General features: G+C 34.7%; 2 protein-coding genes across 2 annotated transcripts; both read right to left on the bottom strand.

Moving 5' to 3' along the window:
* Window positions 1-847: 847 nt before the first annotated feature.
* LOC116127984 (E3 ubiquitin-protein ligase XBAT33) lies at window positions 848-6,357 on the bottom strand. The gene is made up of 10 exons (XM_031413646.1): window positions 6,002-6,357; window positions 5,853-5,912; window positions 5,355-5,426; window positions 5,010-5,194; window positions 4,471-4,631; window positions 4,325-4,383; window positions 4,190-4,236; window positions 3,933-4,076; window positions 3,248-3,339; window positions 848-1,495 (listed from the first exon to the last, which is right to left on the bottom strand). The coding sequence occupies exons 1-10, from the start codon at window positions 6,176-6,178 to the stop codon at window positions 954-956; spliced, it is 1,539 nt and encodes a 512-aa protein (XP_031269506.1). The 5' UTR covers window positions 6,179-6,357; the 3' UTR covers window positions 848-953.
* Window positions 6,358-11,811: 5,454 nt separating this feature from the next.
* LOC116127839 (protein ROOT PRIMORDIUM DEFECTIVE 1) lies at window positions 11,812-13,945 on the bottom strand. Its single transcript, XM_031413496.1, has one exon. It carries the CDS (start codon window positions 13,825-13,827, stop codon window positions 12,397-12,399), a length of 1,431 nt encoding a protein of 476 aa, XP_031269356.1. The 5' UTR covers window positions 13,828-13,945; the 3' UTR covers window positions 11,812-12,396.
* Between the last annotated feature and the right edge of the window lie 1,059 nt (window positions 13,946-15,004).

The following is a 15,004-nucleotide window of genomic DNA, read 5'->3' as shown; positions in this document are numbered from 1 at the left end:
AAGAAGATTTTGCTAGAGAAGAACAATGTTTTTTCTTTTATATGTGAAATATTGTTATAGAATTTTTGTCATAAACTCATAACAATGTTGTTGATTTACATCTAAATAGTAAATACTGTATCATGGATGGTGTTTGAAGCTGAACAAGGTTTAAAAACTCATTCAATATCATTTTCAACAATAGGTTTTTCTATTTTACAAATCTTAACGTAAAGTTTGATAAGATCCTCAACACATAGAATTCCTATGTCTACCTTTATAACAGACTGATAGTGAGCGGACCTCAAATTATTTAAGGTTTAGGTGTTGATCTCTCGATTGAGGAAGGCAGTGAGGGTCATATAAAATGGACAAGTTTATCGCCAACATCATCCAGCTCTTTAGGGTCCAGAATTCTTTTCATCTTCTGAACACAACTTCCAACACCTTGAAAAAATTAATATTATCTACTCCTATAACAAAATGAATTACTTCTCTTGCAGGGACCCAAAATGAATTAATATTATCTTTTTGCATCTTTTCTTTTCTCCTATAACGTCTACCTCTACAACCTTTTTGTAACATTATAATAATAATAATAATATACAAAATAACAAAGTACTATACCATTTGTTAGAAGCAATGAACAGAGACTTTTGACTATCATAAACAATCACACCAGAATGGTTAATGAGACAAAGTAGACGTTCTTAAATGACCAATTACAAATTACAATCAATTTCTTTTCCTTTTCCCACATACAAACTTTACAACCCCTTCTAAATATATATATATTTATAATCAAAACCAATCTAGATGCTAATCAAAATGCCATGATTCAAACCCAGATCCATTACCATGTAGCAGCTGAACAAAAAGCAGAAGCAAACATGGATTTCAAAACTCTTTTGTGACTTGGGGCTGGCGTTATCAAAAATTCTGTTTGGACCACCAATTTTACAAGCCATTACTAATCAAGCATTTATCTCTGAATTGCACTGATGCTCTCTAGTGCAGCTTCTCCTGCCCCAAAACATGCTTGAACAGCTTGTTCTCTCAAGTCTTGGCCCTTCCATTTTATCCTGTTCTATTGATGTTCCTTGAGCACGTCGGGGAGATTCATCTTGAGTTTCTATCTCTCTAGGTTCGAACGATGGGCATGGTCCATCATTGCAGGTGCATAAAGGGATGGCAACAGAAGGAAATGGGCTACAAGTGACTGGACAGAACATGTCTGAGGAAACTGAAGCTACACGATTCTTTCGAATCTCCGGGGCACAAGCTGGTGATTGGCGTTCAGCATCACGAGGGTGAAGCATGCATGGGGTACAGAGGCCAAGGGACAGGGGTTGCTTAATTTCTTTTACAGGGGAACCAGGCAATTTGACAAATGAGACAATTCCATGTCTACAAAGAGGGCACGGAATGGCGCCAGCAGGACCGACCATCTCTGAGGGGATGTTACTTGTGGAGCAAAGATAGAGTGCACATCTTACACAAAGTTCATGCCGACACCCTAACAGTATAAAGCAATTCTCATTAGTGAAGTCTAAGCATAATGTGAGCACGAAAATGATAATCCACAAAAAACAATAGACTGTTAACAACCTAGATGTTTACTACATGGAATGTCTCAATAGCTTAATATTATGATGTATAAACTTAAAAGAGAAGAACTTTGATGATTCAATGACTAAACAGGTAGCTCAGAACGTGCATAAACATGTTAGCCTGCACATGTTATTTAAAAAACCAAACATCTGCAAAGTAAAATGTTATAAGGCTGATAAACTGATAAGAGATTATGTTTTAGCATGAAAAAGGATGAAGGATTGACAGATTAAATTGATTCATAATAGGACTATGCAAAGGGTGGGCCTTTAACTCCTCACCACCATATGGCACTTTAGAAAAACCAGAGTAAAATAATGAAATGAAGCACAATGATGGCCAAGTGACACAGGAAAGCGGTCAATGTTTAGATAAATCATTAATTTAACTGAATATAACAAGCTTGCCATTAAATTATAGATACTTTGCTAAGGTAAAATCTTTCAATATGTTGTGCACTGAACAGACAACTAAGGAATAAAAGAAAAAATAGACAGTCATGAAAATGACTATTAATTAGGGTTCAAGGAGCTAGCACAAGGACAATGCCCATCAGATGAGAGTAGCTGCATTAAGGTTGTGAAGAAGATTAAGGAAAGCGAATGGAAAGAGCAAGCGTAGACCTTCCTATAAGGGTATGGCGGAATAAATTGATGACAAGAAGACCAAGAAGTGCGGCCATAAGCAACAAAAACCAGTGGGTGCTGAATGGAAATTTATAATATTAAGAGACAAAAGTATGGGACATGGTGAGCTTTGATCTAATAACAAAAGATTTGACCTTAATTATAGGATAGAAAAAGTATCCACATAGCTGAAGATATTGCTTTCATAGCTAACAAAAGATCAAACTCAATGTTATCAATAGGTTCTCTCAGCAGTAAACGAGCAGCTTCATGCAGAGAATCTCTGCTAATTCCTTTTCCTTCCCCAAAATATTACATACTCAGGGTTGTCACCTAAACTCACCTACATTATTTATTTTCTACTTTGAGATTTCGTCAAAAGTACATGTCTTTGATCACTGAAACGGCTGAAACTCCAGCAGATTAGTACAGAGTTGAAGAGAACATTCCGAATATCATGTTAAATGTACACAGCATTACTCTGATAAGTTGGCTGTTAAAAAACAAACACAAAAACAAAAAGTGCAACCAACGCATAAATTGTTCACTTAAGCCCTCTCTGGTTAAAGCTTCCCAATATTTGAACAAATCTAACATCTAGATCAATTGTTATTTTCATTTTCTTTGGTTTTTAGCACCAGCCAATTGCATTTTAAATGATCGATATACTCACCTGATTGTCTTAAAGTTAAAGACAAAATAGGCAAATTAAAGTTTATGGTTTCTCTATATTATGTTTGTCTAGAATAATTTTTTTGAGATTTCAATTTAGAGTTTTTCACAAAATTATTTTTTTAGAGAACAGCACACAATACTAGACTGAATGAACCAAACGAAGGACTGGATGACGGGATAAGATGCTGAAAACCTAACAGAAAGGATGCTGGTATTAACAACTATGAAGGAATTAATAATGGAAGTAATATTCCTTGTTTTAGAGCTACTCCATCACAAGCTAATAAAGATATCTTAATCAGATAATACACAACATTTGAAAAATAAAAACAAAAACAGTCAAAGAAAGAACGAACCTTCAGCAGCTACAGTGCATGCTCTCTCCAGGCAGACAGCACAAGTATCAGCATCATCTGAGGAGGTTGTTGAGGATTGCAAGCCACACTCTCTGCAAAGATTACTTGCAACATGTCATATTCGGGTTTAATTGCACAAACAGGAATATATTATTTATTACCTCCCAATCATATACAAAATCAACAGGCACAACCAATGTTTGAATTCTATACAGCACACATCCCCACCCCAAACTTTATATGAAAGAAAATAACGCTAGCATAAAGCTGAAAATTTATAACCTCATGTAACTCAATGAAAGAGATCACTGAAAAGTTACAGGTATAAAAGATCGAATTGCTCCAACCACAATTGACTGCATATTTATTCACTTAGAAGATTCTAATATTTTTTCATCTTTCACATCATATGCCCTTCTCTAGCTTCCTGATCTTTTTCCTCGGTTTTACTTTCACGATATGAAATATAATTTCTCCTAAGTTAGGTCAAGAAATTCAGTTTTAACCTTGCAACTTTATCTGTCGTGACAAACCTTTCCCTCCAAGTCCAAACCAGTATTATATCATCACTTATACCTTAAATATGTAACAAAGATGCCCGCAGAAGCACTAATCTGATGACCATCTGTTAGTAATTTAAGGACAGCAAAATACTTATCTGTTCACATAGTGGTTGAAAAATTACCTTGCTACATTAAGTACACTCAAAAGAGGCAAGGATAAGTAATTGGAAGGAGAAAATCTTGGTATGAGAGAGTCAGAATTGGGTGTCAGCAAAGGTTCAAGCCAATGACGTCCCCACATTCTAGCAACATCAAGAGGCAGCCACCTGAAGAAATACACAAACTTCTTTTAGCCATGTGATATACAGGCCCAAAAACGAAATCATACCAACAAGCCAAAGAGTGAACATGGCAAGAGAAACTATTGGCAATTAATTACCCATTGCAGTTCAAAGACATACGACTGGCACCCCTTGCAAGGAGGATCTGCAGAAATAGTACGATTGTCATCTCAAAAGTTAAAGGGAACTAAAGGTCATTTATGAAAATCTTTAAAGGATATTAGAATTCTTACCTGACAGCATTTTAAATTTCCTCCACAAGCAGCATAATGTAAAGGTGTGCTTCCAGCTCCTAGAAATAAATAGGATATGTCATTTCAAGCACTGACTACATAGAGATTATGCACAAAAGGGTCAAGAATCAAATACAAGAGCAAACCTATTAAATCCATTGATGTTCCGTAATGAAATGTCACCGCAGATACATTTGCATGAAGATCAAGCAAAAGCTGTACACAATCAAAATATCCATTCAATGCAGCCATATGGAGAGCAGTGATCCCGCCATCAGCTGCCTTATTTACAAACTTGGACAGGGCACTGCATTATAGAATTAGCCAGATAAACAACAAGAAAAATAATGCTCGATATCTTTGGCATATAAAAATAGAATGATTCGTTTGCATTGATATCATCAAACCACATGATAAAGCAAGTAGAAACATCTCCTTTGAAGAAATAGTCTATCAGAAATATTGAAATAATGCCACCAGAAACAAGACACAAAGTGCCATAGTTTGCAATCAACATTTACATCAAACAAAAGCATTTTGCAATTAGTTCTTTAGAAACAATCCAAAAAATGAATTGACTAATCTGAGCCCTTAATATATCTCCATTCCCACCCCAATCTCGCCAGCAACATGAGAGTTAATTGAGAAAGTAAATACACACGAGCAACATAAACAAATTCCACACCTTTGATCATACTTGTTCTTCAAAGTGGAACTGTCCCCTCTATTACCTTCAACATGAATATTCACAACTTCAAAAGGAGCACTAGGAACAAAATCAGCCACAACTAGTCTAATACATCTAACATGCCCATTTACAGCTGCAAAATGTAGAGCTGTCCTCCCACTGAGGTAATCTGCTCTTATGACCTATAGGAAGAAAATAGCTATGATTAACTTAAAGCAAAACAATGACATAAAAGCATCAAACCGCCTCTTTATCAAAGACAGATTTCATTTATTTAATATTCTATAATTTGCGGGGAGAAAAAAAAAAAAAAAGGCAAAGATTACTGGAAATTGAACTTACATTGCATCTGAAGAGCAGAAGAGTTTGTACAACTTCCCAGTGCCCATATCTACACGCTTGCATCAATGCGGTCTTCAAACATAAATTAGAAAAATTGAGTAAGTCAACAGTAAGTTTCAAAGCAGATCCATCAGCTTGTCGCTAATTAAGGGAACAGGTTTTTAGCTATGCTTATTAAAAAAGCAGATCATGTTTGTTTTGAAAACCATATTAGCAAAATTTTAATCCTATCTTTCACAATGAGGATCTTTTTCAGAGTCTGCTGGAACCAGAGAATCAGAATGCCGTCCCAATCTTTCAGAGGCTTCCAATTCCATACCATGTAAATAAACCTTAAAAAATCTAGATACAAAAATCTATGTATATAACAAAACAGAAAAAGACCCCTCACACAAATGATCAAATCAACCTTAATTCTCTAAAATCTTCAACAACAAAAAAGACAGCTTAAAAGAACAAAATCCAGAGGGGAAAAAAAAAAAGCAACAAATCTCATACCTGACCACAATAATTCCGGGAATTAACATCAGCTCCATTTTCAAGCAACAAAGCAACAATCTAACAAAAACCCACCAAAATTAAACACAAGAAGTAGAAAAGAACAAAATACCCATTACAAGAAAGGAAAAAGAAAAGCCATAACCAACCTCATTGTGGCCCTTAGCAGCAGCGAAATGAAGAGGTGAATTTAAGCCACCAAAAGTGGAATATTTAGCGAGACATGGGTTACAATCTAACAGCATCTTGGCTTCAACCAAATCACCATCCCTCGCTGCCGAAACTAATCTTTCTCCAGAAGCTGAACATCCAAAAGAATTCCCCATTTTTTTCCTTTTTCTCTGTGTGACTGTGGGTGTGTGTTTTCAATGGAAATGAATATTAGGTCAACTGTCGCAGAAGAAATCCATATCTTATACCCAATCAAAGAGCATAGAATTATAAATTAGAGATGTCAAATGGAACATAACATAAAGAAATAACCAAAATAAAAAGTTTACACAGAGCTCTAAATATAAATTGTGTGACGTGGCAATTTCTGTAAATATAATAAAAACTGAGTTAGTGATGGGTGCAAATGGGTTGGTGCTGTGTTTTTATGCATATGTTGTTGGGCTTTTGCTTTTAGAAACAAGGGAGAGCAACATTTTCCAACCCAAGGTTTGGCCTAAGTTATTTCCCACCCGAAAAGTTTCAAAAAGACACTTTTTTACCCGCTGTTAAGATCCATCGTTAACTTTAACTGAAGAATAACATAATGATAAATTCAAAAAAACAATCAATGGGTAATCATATCATTTTATCCCTTATATATAAATTTGGGGGAAAAAAATAGTTTACCTTTCTTTCCCAACCCTATTGCCTCAAATTCCGCTTCCCCGAATTTTCTTTCATACCAAAATCAAGTAGTAATTAATTTACATCCTTTGTTTTGTTATATTGTTATTATTTGGGATAATGGGTTGTGTTTTGTGTATTGAATTGTTGGGAAAATTAATGGGATAGGAGAAGGGATGGTGAAAACATAATCAAACCAAATTCGCAACGATTTGGTTGGAATCACATCTAGTTAGGTGCGATTCGACATGTTCGCACTCAATCGGGTGCAATTCTGGCCAATTGGTGAGCTTGGAGCCAAAATGGGTACCTGGTGGTGATGTCATTACCACAATCAAACGAGGGGAACTCTAATGCAATTTAGCTAGAATCACACCCAGCCTGGTGCGATTTAGGCCAAGTGCGATTCAACCTGAATCGCATCTGACCAAGTATGGCTTGATGGAGGAGAGAGGTGGTGGAGATCATATTCCTTGTACTCTCCGACAATCTCAATGATCTTTGCCTTTTTCGCTTGTAGGTTGTCGAATGTGAAGAAAACATAAATTGAGCTTATGGATTTGGTGGGATTACAAGAGGTTTTTTTTTATGTGTTCCTAAGTTGTTTAAATGTGAAGCAAATCTGAGTTTTCATTTTAATTTAAGTTGAGGAATGATTTGAGGATTTTTTTTTTTTTTTTTTTTAGGAAGCAAGTGAAGATTTTTAAATGCCATATTTGCACCTGATTGGGTGCAATTTCGACTGATTCGCACCCGACCAAGTACAATTCAATCGAAATTACATTCGATTAGGTGTGAATCGGTTAGAATCACACCTAGTGATTCCAACAACTTTTTTTTCCAAACTTTTATAAATTTTTTTCAGTTTGGGCATGGATTTGGATTTGGATTTGGATTTGGATTCAAATAATAAAAGGTAATTTCATCTTTACACTAATTATACTATGTCAGTTAACATATTTCACTAATAGACCTTAATGGTGGGTGAGAAAGTGTGTTTTTGAAACTTTTCGGGTGGGAAATGAGTTGGGCCAAACCTTGGGTTGGCAAATTTGTTCTCCCTCGAAACAAATTGAGTAGGGAGCAGACCCGTGTCGGCCTTTTGGGTTATGACAAACGTATTACAAATATCACCTCTTGCCTCAACAGCTCAACTTGAGCTTCTCTATGTGTTTCTATTTGCCACCTTGGATTTCTTTACGGTTACACTCCATGCAGTTTGTTCATTTCTTTATTAAAGTATTCCCTTCTTTTCATCGTTAATGAGTGCATAAGATTTTTCTTCATAACAAATAAGTGCTATTATTATTTCTCTTTAAGGTAATTAAGTATGAGAAGATAAAAAATAAAATAAAATCATTTGTCCAAGACTATAGTTGTTAATTGGTTAAAGACTTAATTAAGAATGCATGTGGAAGGAATAATCAATAAGAAAATGTGGCATAAATGCATATTTTAAATGAATTATTATTAATATATTTAAAGAATTATGTTATAGTAATCAATATTTTTAAATAATTTATTCACGATATGATATACTTTTTTAATTATTGGATTAAGACATCGTACATGGTTGGAATTTAAGGTAAATTGTAAATCTTGAAAATTGACACAATTTAAATATAATCTCAATCATTCAAATTTCAAACTATAAAATACATATTTTAGAAATTGTGTGAAAACTATTATTTAAAAAAAAATATATGAATTAATGTATCTTGAGATAATTACTTTAAATCTCAACTATGCAGCTTCTAAATAATAAGATTACATGGATCTAAAGCTAAAAATTCATATTATAATTTTTTTTGTAATAACTTGACCCTTATTTGAATTTATATTAAGAACGGATTTGATAGATTTGATAGCTAACGTGTCCTAATTCTATTGGTAATAGTAGAGAACTGTATAGTGTATACCAGACTTTTCCAGGACAAACCGCACGATTAGGCTCTCCAAACAGCTCCTGATAGGCCCACTTGGCAGAACTGCATTAAGTGGTAGTCAAAACGCGTGCGCGCTCTGTGCCTGTACGAAAGAAAAATATCAGGTGCTACACAAATCACGATAATAATGTGTGCGAGCCCACCGCTCGAACGATAAAAGCGCAATGCAGATCTAGTCTAGCATAAGAAATGATAGATTGAACTGCTGACACTTTACACGTGGGGGCATTTATACAGGGTGAAGAAGTAGCGAAATCTGTAGAAGAGAATCACGATCGTTGATCTGACGGTTGAGAGATGATAATTCGGTGGGTGGTTGACGTGAAAAGTTGTGAGTAGTCAGACAGAAGATTATTTTAAAGAGTTTCACCTCGGGACGTACGCCATGGATTACGTTTGTTTGGTGAGGAATGTGGACCGTAGATTTCTGATGCCTGAAAGCACCAAAGCGGCACCTCATTAATAATCCAATAAATGATTTTTCTTTTTTCATAAATAAAGTTAAAATACATCCAATAATTTAGAAAAAATACTTCCAAAAATATTATTAATTAATAACAATTCAACAACTGTTTAGACCCATTTTTTACTTCACATTGAAATATGTAGAGAAATATTTAATCATCCCTAATATTTCAAATTGGTTCAAATAATATATCGTATCGTTGATGTAACAAATGGTATAAAAAGGAAAAAAAAAGTCATGGGGTGATCTGATACTAATTAAAAAAAAAAAATGAAGTTTTATAAGTTTCTGAGTTCGAATCATCTCAAACACTAATAGGAATGGCCACTAAGACTTTTACTCTACCGACAATTTCAAAGTCTCGAAAGATTAGTTAAGATGTATGCAAGCTGACTCAGATACCTCCCATAATTAAAAAAAAAAAAAAAGGTATAAAAATAAAAGAAAATTGGTGCCATTTTTAAGAAATAGGGCAAGACGTTGTTGTGTGTATAAGAGTGGAAGGTTAAAGATTGGTTGAGTGCAATTACAATTGGGTTATTTTCTTGGTTGATGATTTTGGCATCAACTTTCGGTACATTAATTTAATAATCAGAGGACATACATGTTGACATTTTATTTGTGTTACAAGTTTCATATGAAGAATAATAGTTTAACGTCAACTGGATGTTGTGTTACCAGAATTTTTGTGCTTAAAGTCATATAAAGGATACATTAATTAGAATAATCCCAATCCTAGAGATCTTTTGGTTGATATTACAAGTAGTCAAGTAGTACACAATATCTTAGAATGTGTTCATTTCAATACTATAGTTCTGACTTCTCTCAACCAATTTGTATGGGAGAAGTTAGGAAAATTCAATAAAAATCTCAATTAAAATTCAAGTATGAATTGACTATTAAGAAGATTTTCGGAGCTTGCCTCTAACAAGAAGATTGCAAATATTATGTCACTTAACGTGTTTACAAACACAAGAGTAGTGATAATTGTATATTGATTGATGATGTTTGGCCAAGAATTGTTTTAAAATTTAGGGTTATTTATTATTTATAGTGGGTTTGGAAGGTTTGGTTTGAGACAAGGGATAAAATTACAATTGTTGAAAGCTTATATTAACGTAGTTGCATTATAAAATTTCGATTACTTCTCCACAAGTTGGATTCGGCTGCAGGCATCACTCAATATTTATTTATATAAATTATGTCATTTTCTGAATATTTGATACCAATTTTATAAGAGAATCATACTACACATATAACCATTACGTAAAGCTTCAATACAATGGCAAAACATCTAAGATTCTTGGCGTAATTCTCTATTTTTCTTTGCTTTCACGTAATTAATATTATATCAAGCACAGTATAGTCAACAAATACTTAAGGACAAAAATTTGATTATTATAACTAAAAATATGTTTTCATTGACTCTTCCAACTTGAAACTATCGTTTTCACAATACTGTACATGTTTCTTTCAATTTTGAGTTATCTTAAAATCTAATTTAACTTCTATTAGTTGTTAAATACCTAAAACCAATTATATGGGAAATGGGTTTAGTATTGAAATGTGTGTTGTTTCGAATTTGGTATGATTAATGATGTGAGATTGAGATTAGTGTATTAAATAATAGTGTTAATGATTGTAGGTGGCCTTATAATTCAAAACCTATGACTCTATGTAATGAGGAATGTTGAAGGGAGTGCATATTTTATGAAGCCTAAATTGGGTTTGTGTTGTTTTCAGTGGTTAGTGGATACCATTTGGGTCTATCCAACGTTTAAAATGGAATCATCAATCGAACAACCTTGTTTTAGATGTGGACATAAAATCTTTTTAAATTGATCAAGTTCGATGTTAAACCCACCTAACTTGAACCAACTTACACGCCTTTGGACCATTTGCAAATGACCAAGCAGGAACTCATGTCATGGACTCATGGCTACTGAATTCTGATCCAAGCCCATGGAAATTCAGCTGCCAGAGGCCCAAAAATTTGATTAGACCAAAGCAAACCCTTTTACGGTATCAAGCCATTTCTGTAATTGGGTTTTTCATCGTGCCTGTTTAAGTGTTAACACGTCTATCAGGGAATTTGATGAAGTTCTGGGAATAACAAAAGGAGATAGGTTGAATTAGAAGGCAAGAGACTCAATGACTCTTGCTGGACCATGGCTTAGAGTCGATCAGTTCTCTTTAACTCTGCAATTAGTAAAGACTACGATCCAAGTGAATAAATTGTATAAACAATAAATATAAGTAGAGCAGTAGTCGAGACTCGCTCTATAACTATATCAGAGATTACAGAGTCTTATCAGCTGAATACATGCACAAGCACCAATTCTACCATGTGTTTTCCAAAAAACGCATACAGTCTTATAGATTTAAAAAACTTGAGTTGAGGGCAGTGTTTTTTGAACTTCAACTTCACAACAGAAACTTAAAAAAGATCAGGAATACAAACTCCGACGGAGGAGGATATTTACTGTCATCGATTCTTATCAACAGTACATATTAAGTAATGATTGATTGCATAGGTAATTCTATTGCTTAGTCCGCCTTAGTCTATAGCATGACTGAAGCAAGGCAAGGGCATAACTTGATATATTCGATTAAATTCCAAATTACATTACCGGTGATTTCAGTCACAAGTCACAGATTGCTCAAGTTTATACCTCAGGAAGACTACAGAAAATTACTACATCGAAAAACATCAGGATAAGCTAAATCTTTACTGACTTTGATCCATTGTGTGTACATACATTAAGGAAAAATCTATTTCATTGCACCAACTTATTAGTGATATTTCTGACAACGCCCAACAGCACCAAAACCTCAGAAACAGTTATCCAGCTGGACTTCATGATGGCAAGATCAGCATCTTGGTGCCAAAGCTCTCGCAACTTCAACTTTCAAACTCAAATACATTAATTACTTTGACGGCTGAAAGTTTCTTCTTCAACTACTTAGCCAAATCAGTACAAGGAAAAAGACATGGCACAAATTAGAATCCCAAAATCTGTTCACCAGGGCTCAAAAAAGTTTGCCATACTTCAAAGTTGAAGCACTCCACTTTAGGGAAGAAAATTGCAAAAGTGCACTTCCTGTATAAAATGTTTTTCCTCTCAAATATAAGTTTCTTTAAGAACTGAAACCCAATATGAGGTGCTTCTTCAACCTTGGATGAGAAATCTATCACCCATGCCAGTCATTCATCATTCTCAATTCACAAATTCTGATCATTTAAAGATATCTTTGATGTTTCTGACCATAGTGTCCAATGGATCTAAGTTCCAAATCACTCGCTTACACAGGCACCCTGCTCTGCACCAATAATTTCATCACAATCATCATCGTCATCTGAACTATCTGACTCAACATCAGAACCCAAATCTGAATTCAAATCATCCTCCCCATTTCCAACTCCTCCAGCATTTTCCTCAACCCCATATTTGTCAAAATCATTCCCTTCATAAACCCTTCTAACACGCTGCATCCTGTCATCTTCTCTATCTCGCCCAAAGCTAACCAACGCCCTATCCATCATCATCTTCCTAGGACTCAACAAAACCAACTCGGCCAACTTCCTCCTTGCCAAATATAAATCATTTGGCTCTATCAACTCCCCTTTCCTATACGCCTCCCTAAGAAACAGTGTATGAAGTTTCCCATGATTCCCCCTTGTTGACATATAAAATATTCCCTGATGCTGAAGCACAAACTCCTTCAACTTCTTCGGCAAGTTCATTGCCAACCTAAAATGTGCAATCCTTTCCAATGTCAACTTCTTCTCCACAGTCAACGACAACATTTCATGAATAGTTGCCACTGCCCTCTTCTCCATTCTCTTTTGCGCCTCAAGTGATCTCAAGTCATACCCTGATACATCCTCATAGGGGGACCAATAAGGAACCCGTTGCCATTTCCACACTGCAATTCTGTAATATTTCCCAATCTTGAATCCAGGTGGAAAATTCACAATAAACGAAAACCTAATATCTTCTTCATCAATACCTTTCTCTCTATAATCTCTTTCTCTAACTTTCTCAATAGCACAAACAGCTAAACTATTATCTCTCTCAACAAGCTCTATATATTTATTTCTAGTGTCATCAGCATCAAACAATCTAAAATAATGTGGGTTCTTAAGAATTACCGAGCACTCAAAATCCTCAGGCAACCCGAATTCAGACCTCGCAATCCGAATATGTTCAAGCCGTAACCGACCCGTATTGGACATCATAAGAAGCTTCCTCAAACGGGTCACAGCATCCGGTATTTGGGCATCCAAAGCTTGTTTTTCTTGTTCAATTTGGAGAATAGCTTTTCGTGTTAAACGACAGTACAAAATTCGTTTAACTGGGTGCTCGTAGATTTCAAAAACGTGTGGGAACTTGAGGAGAAACTTCCCAGCTTCATGGTTTTTGAAGCCAATGCGGCGAGAGAGCATGTCTAAGCGAAAGATAGGCAGTGTTTCGTTGTATTGGGACATGATTAAAGGCTGAAATTTGAGGACTTTGCGCGTCTTCTTTTCGATTTCCATGTAGTCATCGTAAGCGTGGTCGCGGACTCTCTCTTGTTTTTTAGGGATTGAAGTGCATTTCTGGGACATGTGTTTTGGGAATATTAAGTTGTGGTAACCTGTGAATGAGATAACTGTGTTCAGTGTTGTTGTTGATGTAGTTTTAAGTTTCAAAAGTTTGGCAGTGAAAGACAAGAAGACGGGCATTTTGTGAGCTTGTGCTGGGTGGTGGGCGTTTAGGGTTTTGAACTGATTGATTCTTGATCGGAGAGGAGAAGACGGAAGAGTGTGTTTGCCTGGGGAAATTGGTAGACATGATTAAAGAAGTACGGGGCTTTTAAATTAAATAAAATATAGGGGCCGTCAGGAAATTGTAACTTTTTAGCTGCTTTTAGATTGGACTTTGTAGAGGTTTTAGTTTGGGCTGCTTTAGCTTCAACCCATCGGCCCAAAACAATTTTATTTAATATTCAATAATTAAGAAATTTGATTTGAACATTAAAAAACTGTTTTAGACTTGAAAGGTAGGAGAGTAAACAATACATTTTCTCACTATTACTTTTAAAATACTTATTACTTAAATTTATATTTAATTTATTTTCGTTACAACCACGACATACAACCATTTCTTTTCTTATCATCACTCACTAAAACCTCTCAAACCTTACTCCCGCCGACCACAATTGTCAAAAATCGACGAATTAAATTTACGCAGTATCCTCTTAAGTCAAATATGATTAATCCCAATCCCAAATCAATATCTACCATCAAAAGATATCGCTCCCCTCTAAAAACTCCAATAACTTAATCGAATACTATTTGCATTAAATATAAATTTAGGTATAAAATAGTAATTTAAAAATTTATAGGTGAAAATAATTATTAAACCATTATTTGGGGAAAAAAAAAAAAATGTGTTAACTTATGGAAATATGTATTTATAAGAAATGCCAACAGACATTTACATATTATCAACTATAACCCGTAGTCTTTGATCCCGTACCAAACCAACCAGTTTTTCCTTATGACTTTTATTGCATGGGATCAAAGACAATATCAGTTTCAATTACAACTTGTACAATTACAATGGATTCTTATAAAAACATATTTCCAAAACCTTTTCAAGTCTAAAACAGTTTTTATAGATGTTAAACATTGAAAAAATAAGTTGGAAAAAAGATTTTTAAGAATGGAATGTTCAAGTAAGATGCACAGTTCACCATCTCAAAGGTGGAATTTATAATAAACTAATAAATCAAATTTTATGCAAAATGCTATACGAAAAAACCAAAAGAGAGGGCATGCATATATTATTAAAGTCAAGATAAAATAACCCACATTCGATTAAAGTTAGAAAAAACTTAAAAAGAGTTCTAACAGTTAT

This window comes from Pistacia vera, unplaced genomic scaffold, assembly GCF_008641045.1.
Source record: "Pistacia vera cultivar Batoury unplaced genomic scaffold, PisVer_v2 Contig196, whole genome shotgun sequence".
NCBI lineage: Eukaryota > Viridiplantae > Streptophyta > Magnoliopsida > Sapindales > Anacardiaceae > Pistacia > Pistacia vera.
The sequence above is the reverse complement of the archived record's forward strand: the minus strand, read 5'-3'. Positions and strand labels throughout refer to the sequence as shown.